We start from the raw sequence: 12,270 nt of genomic DNA, 5'->3' as shown, positions 1-12,270 counted from the left end.
CTTTTTTTATTTTATTTTCTGATTTATTTTTACAAGCAGAATCTACATGTAAAATTTTTTTATAATTGTGTAGTTTAATTACGTACACTTTGCCTTAATTATAAGTATTACAAAAGGTTAATTATTTTCCTGATTGAGTAAGCAGTACATGTATTAAATGTGGACATTCTGTGCTTTAATAACCATAGACATTTTGGAGTCTGGCGCCTCTAGATTGATTGTTTAAAAAAATGTAAAATCTGAAGGAGAATACAACCTTAATTTTTAACTACATACTGGGTATATTATATTTAAACTTCATGGACACAAAAACCATAACTTGCAGAAAACAATGATAATGCTTTATATATTAGAAAAGATCTAATGACAACTAGTAAAATTAACATGAATATAGGAGATTAAAAATGGACTTTAACGAGAGAGAAACCCAACTCAAATCGATTACCAAAATCAGATAAATACAACTTGACGGTATTGAAATGAAAAATAAAATATATTTTGGTTGTTCTGCCAATTCATTACAATATAAACATAAATATCTTAATTTTCAAACAGGCCAGTAGAAAGTAATTGCATAGCTTTATTTAAAGTTAAAAGATATATTTTAATTTACTTAATTGCTAAAATGTTGAATAATTTCAGAACCATCCAGTCCACCAACCAAAAAGAAGAAATTATCAGTGTATATGCCATTAACAGATCCAGATTGTACTTATGCATACATTATTAAGGTAAATGAGAGTAAGGTTGAACAGTGATAGAATTTGTTTGTTTTATTGTGGTAATTATTCTCAATTATAAATGTCTTACTAGATATTTCTTAGAAAGTGAACATGGTGAAGCAACATTACTTACCTATATAAACTATATCACACATAAGTGATATTTAACCTAAAAATGCATTTGTAATATGTTACATGACTTTTACATCATGTAAATTGTCGACCTTGGACCAGAGAAATATCAATTTCAGTGGCAGATCCAGAAATTTTCATAAGAGGGGGCCCACTGACTGCCTAAGAAGGGGTCCACTCCAGTCATGCTTCAATGATTCCAGCTATATAATCAACCAAATATTTTCCCTGTAAAACCCTCTAAATCTGCCTCTGAATTTGTCTCAAAATCATAAAATGTTCGTTACTGTGGATTCATTTTTATTCGTGGTATACCAATTTTTGTGGGTCACAGTGAACCAGAAATTTAAGAATTCAACGAAGAATAATCCAGAGAAATGTGTATGGAGTCGGATGTTTATTTCCGGTTATGTTATGCAGTTCTAGTATAGTGCTGACTAGCGATAAACATTGTAACATAACACATGTTTTTTATTGAAAGAAGATACAAGTATTTTGATTAAATCTATAATAAATATATCGAATATCAGTGATAATTTACTTTTTAAAATTGATTAAAACTGTTCATGGAAAATAACTGCAAGTTGTTAATTACAGTGTCATAGTTTGGTTTATCAGTGATTAAAAATCAATAGGATTAAGTACGGGGATATTGCCCATAGGTAATATTGTTTATGACAGGAACATTTATTTTCATACCTTTTACTTATATCACTGTTTATTATATCGTGATTAGGGAAATGAGCTTTCAATCATAAAGTTTTAAATGCCTTATAGAATTCAGACAAGAATTTATAAATTGTAAAACAAACAAATAATTAGTTGTCTCTGTCCATTATTGTAATCGAAGTTATCAATGAACACTTTAACCTAGAATGACCAAGCAAGGATTTTGACAATTCAAAACTTTTTCAATGAATTCCTTCTTTTTTGTTTTGTTTTATTATTGATCAAACCAAGGAGGTTATATGTTCTCCTAAATCAAAAAAAATCCACGAATTACGTATCTAATTTTTTGTTGTTGTAATCAGTGATCCACGAATTTACGTATACCACAAAACATCTTTTTTTCTCTATCCATGAAAATTGATACCCATGAAAATAAATGAATCCACAGTAATTGGCTATTCAAGAAGTCTCTAATATAGGACACTGATGTCCAGTCTCCTGCGCAAGAATGTCTCAGGATAGCTTAAGATTCGGTTCAACAAAAACAAAGTCACTCAAAACTCAGAAGATTATTACAACTGTGACTTTGCTTTTATACAACCAATACCAAACAAAATCATTCAAAATTTGTCAAGTTTGATCATGAGTACATTTAATTGTAACTTTTTGTAAATTTATTAGATCTTTATAAAATCTGAACATATTTCTTTAGCTTGTTACCTGAGAAGCATCTTTTTCAAAATAATATCATCCCCTCATAAACTATAATACACTAATTTTTACATTAGAATTTTTTTCAACTCATGCAAATAAAAAAAAAAAACATTATAAATAAAACTTTACATTTCAAAAGTTGAGTGTCTTTTAATTTACAGAGGCTTATTGATATGTTGCACTGGTTTTTTTCTGTGTTTTCGCCTGACTGATTCAAATTTAAAAAATTATCATATGATAGGTTGTGTAGTACTGTTTTCTGAAATTAAAAAGTAAATAAAATAATGTCATACAGAGATAACTCAGTATATTCTGTTTTTCAGCCACATCCACGTCCAAGAAGTGTTGATTTAAGTAGATGTCAAAGTTTAGGATTAAAACCGTAAGTATATTTATATCTAAAAATTTACTAAAAATTTCCAAAATAATATTGGAATTTTTTGTATGATAAGATGTGGTATAAGTGCCAATGAGGCAACTCTCCATCCAACTCACAATTTGTAAAAGTAAATAATTATCATGATTATAGGCCATGGTAAGGTCTTCAGCAAGGAGCCTTGGCTAGCACCAAACATCAAGCTATAAAGGGCCCCAAAATGATGTGTAAAATCATTCAAACTGGAAAACCAACAGTCTGTATATAAAAAATAAGAAAGGAGAAACACCTAAGCACATCAACAAACAACAATTACTGATCATCAGGTTCCTGAATTAAGACAGGTGCAAACAAATGCAGCAGCTTTAAACATTTTAATAGGTACCAACCTTCACCCCTACCTGCAACAACAGTGTAACATCACACCATAGAAACATGAGAAAGACACACTATAATATATTAATTGAAATTGTTTAGTTTGATTAATATAAGGAACATTGAAAACAAAAAGTTCAAAGTGTTGATACTCAGAAGATACTTTATGTGACAATCACAGAAATATGTTACTCATTATTTTATAGCAGCAAATGAATAAAATGAATAGTACGTGTTAAATATACATGGATTTTGATTTGTCTGTTGTTTGTTTAATTTTTAGTGGTCCTCTAATTGGAAAGTTAAAAAATGAAGAAAGTGTGACCCTACCAGATGAAACAGTGGTAAGATCTTCAACACTCTGTCACTAGACATATTGTTTTTATTATTATTAACAATGGACTCATCATAAGTAAATATAATTTTTGAAATATATTACTTTGTTAAAGGTGAAAGACATAATTAATTGAAAATTTTGTAGGAAATTAAACACCCCCAACCACCACAAATGACCTTGTAGGAAGTTATAACTTATATTTATATACTGATTGCTATTATGATTGATGTTATTAATTGCCATATTTACTTTCTTTTTCATTACAAGTAAAACTTACCATATATACATTAAACTTATCCATAGCTGTTATCATTTTATGACTATATAAAAGTGAGGATGAACAAATATAAGATAATACATTAATAGATCTTTTTCAGATTCATCCAGACCAAGTGTTGATGCCAAAAGAAAACCCAAAACCTATTCTAGGTAAGTGAGGAAGCATGTGATTTATTAGTCCCCTACCAACAAAGTCAAAGAGAACTTTAGGTTTTTGTCGAGCCTGCAACTTTTGTTGCAGAAAGCTCAACATAGGGATAGTGATCTGGCGGCGGCTGCGGCGGTGTTAGCTCACTTCTTAAAAGCTATATATTTTAGAAGGTGGAAGACCTGGATGCTTCATATTTTGTATATAGATGCCTCATGTTACGAAGTTTCCGTCAGTCACATGTCCATTGTCCTTGACCTCATTTTCATGGTTCAGTGACCACTTGAAAAAAAAGTTCAGATTTTTTGTAATGTTAAATTCTCTCTTACTATAAGTTATAGGATAACTATATTTGGTATGTGCGTACCTTGCAAGGTCCTCATGCCTGTCAGACAGTTTTCACTTGACCTCGACCTCATTTCATGGATCAGTGAACAAGGTTAAGTTTTGGTGGTCAAGTCCATATCTCAGATACTATAAGCAATAGGTCTAGTATATTCGGTGTATGGAAGGACTGTAAGGTGTACATGTCCAACTGGCAGGTGTCATCTGACCTTGACCTCATTTTCATGGTTCAGTGGTTATAGTTAAGTTTTTGTGTTTTTGGTCTGTTTTTCTCATACTTTATGCAATAGGTTTACTATATTTGTTGTATGGAATGATTGTAAGGTGTACATGTCTAGTGGGCAGATGTCATCTGACCTTGACCTCATTTTCATGGTTCAGTGATCAAAGTTAAGTTTTTGAGTTTTGGTCTTTTTATCTAATACTATATGTCATAGGTCAACCATATTTGGTGTATGGAAATATTTTATGATCTATATGTCAGTTGTGCAGGTTTTATTTGATCTTGACCTGGTTTTTACGGTTCATTGCTCAGTATTAAGTTTTTGTGTTTGGTCTATTTTCTTAAACTATAAGCAATAGGTCAACTATATTTGTTGTATTGAAGCATTGTTAGCTGTACATGTCTGCCTGGCATATGGTTCATCTGACCTTGACCTCATTTTCATGGTTCATTGATCAATTTTTAGTTTTCTTGGTTAATGTTAAGTTTATGTGACAGTCGTAATAAAGCTTTATATTTAGGAGTATCAACATAATATCAGTGATTAGTAAAGAAGGCGAGACATTTCAGTGTGTGCACTCTTGTTTTAATCAATAATGTAGTTTTATTGCCTTCCTGGCACATACAATTCTTTGCTAATTGAAGCTTCTTGATCTGTGTTTGTGCGTTAATTTTAGAATGCAATTTGTTCTGTGAAATGTTAACCATATAGAGTGAAACCTGTCGAAACCAAATATTGTGAGTCTGTTTCATTTTGGTGGCGTTTCAGGTTTGACATTTAACTGGAAACAAAAGAGAAAATTGCAATGAATCAAATTGTGATGTATTGAAAAGATTATCTTTCTTTGAAATGTTAAAGTATAAAATTTTATTTTACATCAGGATCGTATCACTAAGTCCAGACATAATATATCACTGGAATCAAGGGAGTATTGGAGTCAGACTCTTTTGATCTCAGCAATGTTTGATAAAATCATCATCAGTTTTAACATTGCCTTTGGAAGTGTTAGTTGTATCAGAATTGTAACATAGATATTTCCTTAAATGACTGACAACACACATGGAAAAATGCCAAAAACAAATCAACTTATTCGAGGTCAAGACTGAATTCCTAGATATTTAAGTTTAAAAAGCCAATAGACCTTTAAACAGATCAAATTGCTCTGGAGTAAATGTATGACTTATGCAATAAGAAAAGTAATGTGAATATATTTTGACACAACTGTCAAATTAATATGAATACATCATCAAAGGAAGAAAAGCTAAAATGTTAATGGCAGCTGCTAAATCAACTAGATACGACTCAAAAGGAAAAAACCTAACCATAAGAATTGTTTTGTTATCAGTATTTGAAAACATGTGAGGCATAATGATAAACCTTCTGTGTATTTGTTTACAGTTGTTGAATGTCCAAGTGAAGACTATTTGTACAGTTTATTAAGATCAGAGAAGTTATCAGAATGTCAAGGTGACAACGACAACTCAGCTGAATTAGTAGTACACATGTCCTCATATAACATGGTCAATAATCCACAATACCAACAATTTATACAAAGGTAACTTAATCAATTGCAATATATAAACAGTTTATACAGAGGTAACTTAGTGTGAATATAAAGAAAACTGTTGACATTGCTGTTCTTCATCTTGACAGTTGCTTGCAGATGTTTTTCTGGAATAAGTGATGTCAACTACTGTTAAGTTTTTGATTTACATTACATGGACTCTGTATTAACAGGTTTTATACTGTGCAGGAGTTGTTGATAAGTGCATTAACAACCAGGAAAAAAATTGCAAATGCTGTTATTTATAGTTACCTGACAAAACACTCAGTGGCACTGGTACAAAACTAAAATTGACACCTAGATCATCACAAAAGAAATTATTGAGAGAGGCAAATAATAATATATTTATCAGCTAATTTGAAGTGTTATGAGATGCCCATACCTTTCACATAATATAATGAGTAAAGTTGAGTGCAATCTGTCCCCTTACATTTAAAAGTAACTGAGTTTTAAGACAAATATATTAAGACAGTAGCTACATACTATTTTGTTAACAGTAATGATATCTCTCTTTATATTAATAAACAATTAAAACATTTCAGATTTTCCAGTTCAACCCGACATATGTTCCTACATGAGAAGACCAGTACGTTATCATTACCTTCAGTGTTAGAACTTCAAAGCAGCCTGAATATGCTGAATTCAACAATATTTCCACAATTACATATGCCAAAACAACAGATTGAAGATTATAAAAGTGAAAATCATATACTAGCCAAACCTTTTATGAAATATTCTTATAGACCGAAAAAAATAGTATCATTGTAAGTATCCATTGAATTTGATATATGACGTTCATCAATTATTCAGTTTAAAATCTCATTCTTTGGATCAGTTCAAACTAAGGTTGGCAAAAATCATCCCTTTGGTGTCCTCTTTCAGAATTGAAATTTCTTTCATATTTTTGAGATGTTTTTTTTCTACACCCAGTAAGTACCATATACAGTCATTTCAATAGTCATTCCCTTTCTTAAGTTTGTTAAATAGATGGCTGTCTCTTGCCAACAACATCTAACACCAGTTTTTTTAACTTGAGAGTTCTTTTTAGGACTCTAGTGTAAACATTGATATGTCAACATGTCTGAACGCTAAAAGTATTCTTATGGAATGAATCACCAAGAATATCAATTTTTATCACAGATTATTTTTTCTCATCTGCTACACATGTTCCAGAATGCAAGACAAATGTGTGTAAGCTTTTTGTGAAAGCCTTCAAAGTTTATATTTCAGTTGGTAGATGCTGAATAATTCATATTTGTTTACAAATGCATTAATGTTTGAAGTTGCTATCATGCTTCAATGACCACTAAAAAACTACACTGTGCTTTTAAAATATGACTTGATTGGTTATTATGAGTTTAAGAATAGCTATATTTGATACATTGAATCATTGCAAGGCAACCATGTCTTTTAAGTTAGAATAAACCAGGCCTTACCCTATTTTCATGGTTTATGCTCAAATTTAAGTTTTCCTGTTTAGGTGTGTTTCTCAGATAATTGAAACAATAGGTCAAGTTAATTCTGTGTACAGAATAATTGTAATGTTTAGGGACAGGGTTCATCTGCCCTTGACCTCACTATCATGTTTCAGTGGTCAATATTAGGCCTATAAGTAAAAGGTCAACTATATTTGATGTTGTCACAATTGCTGTGGATTCATTTCTTTTCGTGGATACATGGACCAATTTTCATAGTTTGAGGAAAACTTGCATATTTCAGGGATCTCCATGGCCTGTTTAACGATGGCGCCCTGCCATCGTTCAAATGTCTTCGGCCATGGTCAAATGACTCGCGCCATCGTTCAATTGTCTTCCGCCATTGTTCAAAACTGTGATCGTTTTTATAACCTGACACCATTTTTTTTAGCAATTATAATTAAATGCATGTAATTGCATAACCCTCAGGCTTTTTTTAAAGTATAATCCAATACAGTTATAACGCCTGAGGGATATCCGGATTAAGATCGCTAATCAATTGTACCTGAGCTTGTACAGGTAGATCAACAAACCAGACAGGAGAATATTATCTGAAGATAGACGATTCATTTGTCGAATTATTTAACTCAGTGTCCGCAAATGCTTATGATAATTCAGATTAAATAAATAAATTAATAATCCAGTTACAAAGTTTAAAAAGTCGAACACATGCTTTTATTATGACTTACGCAATCAGCATCCCCCTTTTTAATAAGTACAACAGAAGACGTAAAACAGTAATTATTATTTCGTCGCAAATAACTCGAGTACTGCTGTATTGTAACGATAATATAGAATTACCTTAAAAGTTAAAAAGTAAAAACTTTTAATATTTCCTGTAAAGAAAAATCGTATCGTAGTTCCGAATTTATTTCGTAGTTTACAATCAAATTGATACATCCGCGTTTCCGGTTTCTATTCATACTCGAAAGATGCATGTTGCATTGCATCGATTTGCTAGATAAAGTCATTAAAAACCTTTTCATTTGACAACGCTTGCTTTACAAATCTTTTTAACCTTTTACATAACCCGTTCGACTCGTTTTGTCGTTGCTGCAAACCAGCCATACCGGTAAATGGTTCATGACTTCTAAATTTGACAGTGTCCGTGAAAAATAAGCTCCACAAGATTTTTAACCCCCATAACAATTACCAAAAATAGCAAGAAAACTACATGGGGACCTTCGTGATAGCTATTGGTCATTCTCAACTAAGGGAAATGGAGGGGCATGAGGGCTTGGCCTGTGAAGGGTTACAAATGGCAATTATTGAAAATATATATACTTCTATATAGTATTTATAATGAAAATTCAAATACATGTAAATATAATTTAAATAAGCATTGAATTAGCATGTTCACCTATCCTTATGTGGAGGGATGAAATACTTTCTATCGCGCTACACTGTACGGCGTAAAATATGGTTTATGATGGTGAAAGTTCCTCCATCGTTCAATTTTCATCCATGGAGATCCCTGTATTTGTTGATATTTAATTTCGTGGTATTGCCAAAGTCTGCCATTCATTCCTTTAGAAAATTTGTAATATGTTGAACAATATTGTTATTGGTTCCCCTGTTCCCACAAAAATCCAAGAAAAATGATATCCAATGAATATTAATGAATCTGCAGTATATTTTAATGAAAGTGAATTATATCTTGTAGTGAAGATTGTTTACCAGAAGATTTTGAATGCAAGACAAGAGATCAGTTTGCTAGTGACAGTAACACTATGAAAACTGTAACAGATTATAAAGAATTGATTTCATCCAAACAGTCCACATCCAAAGATAAAGGTTAGTTTTGGTAATATTTTGCACCATTTTAAGAAGTTTCAAGTTAAAAAAGATATATTTTGCTCTTACAACTTAACAACTGAAATTACAAAAGCAGAAGATAAAAATTCACATAATTTAAATTAAAAGTGCAAGGATATTCTAAGGACTGTCATGCATTCATTTCGGTAAAAATCCATTCATTATTTATTCTCATTTTTAAAAAACAACTACGATAATTTGATAATTTTGTAAAGAACCATATGTACATGTATGTCAGAATACATAATGCACAATGTAACACACACTCTCTCTCTCTCTCTCTCTTTAAAATGTGCTTAAAAATTTAATAATATTTTGGGGTATAACTACAGGTATTATATATGCAGATTCTTTTCACACAGGATTATCATCAGTTGATCAGTTATACTATATAATCTCCTATAATTATACATTTAATGGCTAATAACAAGTAGAAGATAAGTAATATTTTATCGGAAGAGTGGACAAGGTATTTATGTATAACCTTTCACCTATTGTCTTGACAATATAATTTGACTATAAACAATAGATGGGTATACATTTACAATTAATTCTCCATAGGCCGTAATGGTAACGTTTTCCTCCGTTGCTCAGTCCATATCGTTTACTTGAACATGTATGATGGTGCATATCGAAGCTGATACATTTATACATGTCTGGTTAAATTTTCGGGGTGGCAAGTGAGATTACTTTTTTCGCAAATTGATGGACCCCGGAAGATGGTGAAAAATGTCACTCTCCTCATGAAATAATCCCAAAATTCTGATCATAAAATTCAATAAAAAAATTGTCCTTTCTAATAATTTATTTCAGGTCAAATCTACATCTTTCTTTTCTCATCACACCAGCTCTATAAAACAGTTCTTATTGTTCATTTATGTCCATTTTTAAAATCACAGCATCCACAATTGTATGGCGGACTAATATTTTTTTTAATTACGTCATCTGAGTTCCTCATCTCAAGGTCTATTAGGGATCCTGACCCATATTGAAATTCATACTTCTGATTTTTCCAAATATTTTTATGTGATCTTCATCGGTATAACATTCTGAATAAATCTGTGTATTTTTGTCCATTTCTGAAAAAAAATAAAGTTGTTTTAGCACTATACGGCAATGACACTTTCGTCGCTATATTCATTTATTTTGAATACAATGTGTTTGTATAATTAATTTCTTCCAGAATACCTTCACTAGTCAAAACATGGACAAAACTTCTGATTATAACCTTTAATTACAATACACAGACCCTGTTAAAGCATTCTATAAAATTTTCTTGTGCCTTAAAGTGCATTTTGACAGAGAAATTATGCAAAAATGAAGATTTTATAAAAAAAAACCAACACCAAAATAATTATTCTTACTAGTGGAAATATGGTATTTAAAACTGTGGAAAGCACTCTTAACTACTTGGAAAGTCATCCTTATCATATAATTAGAGTGCAATACAGTGCAAATTTTCAAAACTTGTCCTTTCACATAATTCTATTTGAGAAAAAATGTTTTTAACATGTATTTCAGTGAAAACCTTTTATTAGTGAGAAATCCACATGAGGTTTTAAAGGAAACATTGTGACATCACATGTATTATGGCGTCATTAAATAACGACAGATCAAAATAGAGCTAAATATAGTTTGCAGTGTTACGTGAGAAACAGTTGCCGCAAGATTTAACTCGAAATATTGAGTCGAAACGATCTGTAACTAAGCCTTTTCATTTAATACCAAGACCATAGCAACAGTTTTCATATTTGCATATTTTTAACATACCGACTGTAATTTCAATTGCATAAATACCATAAATAAACAATTTAGAGCTTGCCTAATAAAGCAAAATGCTTACCAGTTATTCAGGACTTTTTAAAACCTCTAGTTTGCCATCTCAGGTTAAAAAGTAATGATATGTCTGGAACTGAAATAAGACAAAAAAAATACTCAGGCTGTGTTATCATTTGATTTAAATACAGAAGTACTATTGAGAGAGAAAAATCTAATTCTTGAAAGTTTAATCACAAAGAAAGACAAATGCTTCTCCCTTGTGGCTTAGTCACCTTCATTTAAACCTTTTATTTTAGAAGCAATGGGTAGTAGCTAACTAGCTTAATAGTTGAATAGGTGCAGAAATATTGTTTTCAAAAAGGTTTGACCCTCCCCCTTTTTCACTGAGAAATGACAATATCTATTGTTTTGCTCAAGTGCATTAAAAATATTAGTTCATGATTTTCTTAAAACATGTACATGTTTTTTCTGTTTTTTTGCATATGATATCTACTGACCAGGGGTCAAATCATTGGATAAAAGCACATGCGATGATGTATCTCACTTTACTCGTATGAAGTGTGTTATCTCCCTTGATTATCAGGTATTCCTGTAGACCGAAGTGATAATTACATAACAAAGACTATGTTGTGTCATGTTTACTTACAATTAAATAATATTTAAAAGTTGTTTCTTGCCTTTTTCAATATAGTAAACAAATTCCTTTCGGATCTCTCGGAAGTAAACAAAGTTATGATTGTGCCTAAAAAAAGTGTTCAGCCCCGTGCCAGTAATGCATTTTAAAAGCAAAGTTTCATTGAGTTTTTGCTGATCTTTATCAATAATATTTATCTTAAACCATTTATAATAACTATGTATAAATAAAAAACTACTAACCATCATTTTCGGTGGTGTACAAGGTGAAATCATCCATAAATCAGCCTGAAAACTTCTGGAATTAAGCTTCTAATTTGGGTATACATTTACAATTAATTCTCCATAGGCCGTAATGGTAACGTTTTCCTCCGTTGCTCAGTCCATATCGTTTACTTGAACATGTATGATGGCTCATATCGAAGCTGATACATTTATACATGTCTGGTTAAATTTTCGGGGTGGCAAGTGAGATTACTTTTTTCGCAAATTGATGGACCCCGGAAGATGGTGAAAAATGTCACTCTCCTCATGAAATAATCCCAAAATTCTGATCATAAAATTCAATAAAAAAATTGTCCTTTCTAATAATTTATTTCAGGTCAAATCTACATCTTTCTTTTCTCATCACACCAGCTCTATAAAACAGTTCTTATTGTTCATTTATGTCCATTTTTAAAATC

At 31.2% G+C, this 12,270-nt stretch overlaps 1 protein-coding gene and 1 long non-coding RNA gene across 3 annotated transcripts in view; one reads left to right on the top strand and one right to left on the bottom strand.

Annotated features, from left to right (window-relative positions):
* Positions 1-12,270, top strand: part of LOC143045203 (zinc phosphodiesterase ELAC protein 2-like) — a 35,662-nt gene that overhangs the window by 12,451 nt on the left and 10,941 nt on the right. The window contains exons 7-13 of the mRNA XM_076217551.1: positions 643-731; positions 2,561-2,619; positions 3,272-3,332; positions 3,703-3,754; positions 5,720-5,876; positions 6,428-6,649; positions 9,024-9,154. Coding sequence (XP_076073666.1) covers positions 643-731; positions 2,561-2,619; positions 3,272-3,332; positions 3,703-3,754; positions 5,720-5,876; positions 6,428-6,649; positions 9,024-9,154 — 771 coding nt within the window. The remainder of the gene's footprint in view (positions 1-642; positions 732-2,560; positions 2,620-3,271; positions 3,333-3,702; positions 3,755-5,719; positions 5,877-6,427; positions 6,650-9,023; positions 9,155-12,270) is intronic.
* On the bottom strand, positions 9,969-12,000 carry LOC143045202 (uncharacterized). Of its 2 annotated transcripts, none has more exons than XR_012968906.1 (3): positions 11,831-12,000; positions 11,019-11,087; positions 9,969-10,254 (listed from the first exon to the last, which is right to left on the bottom strand). It is a non-coding gene; the product is annotated as an uncharacterized LOC143045202 (long non-coding RNA). The 2 variants fall into 2 exon arrangements; XR_012968905.1 differs by lacking the exon at positions 11,831-12,000 and adding an exon at positions 11,601-11,688.

Source organism: Mytilus galloprovincialis, chromosome 9 (genome assembly GCF_965363235.1).
Source record: "Mytilus galloprovincialis chromosome 9, xbMytGall1.hap1.1, whole genome shotgun sequence".
Classification (NCBI taxonomy): Eukaryota; Metazoa; Mollusca; class Bivalvia; order Mytilida; family Mytilidae; genus Mytilus; species Mytilus galloprovincialis.
This window is presented reverse-complemented; position numbering and strand designations above follow the sequence as displayed.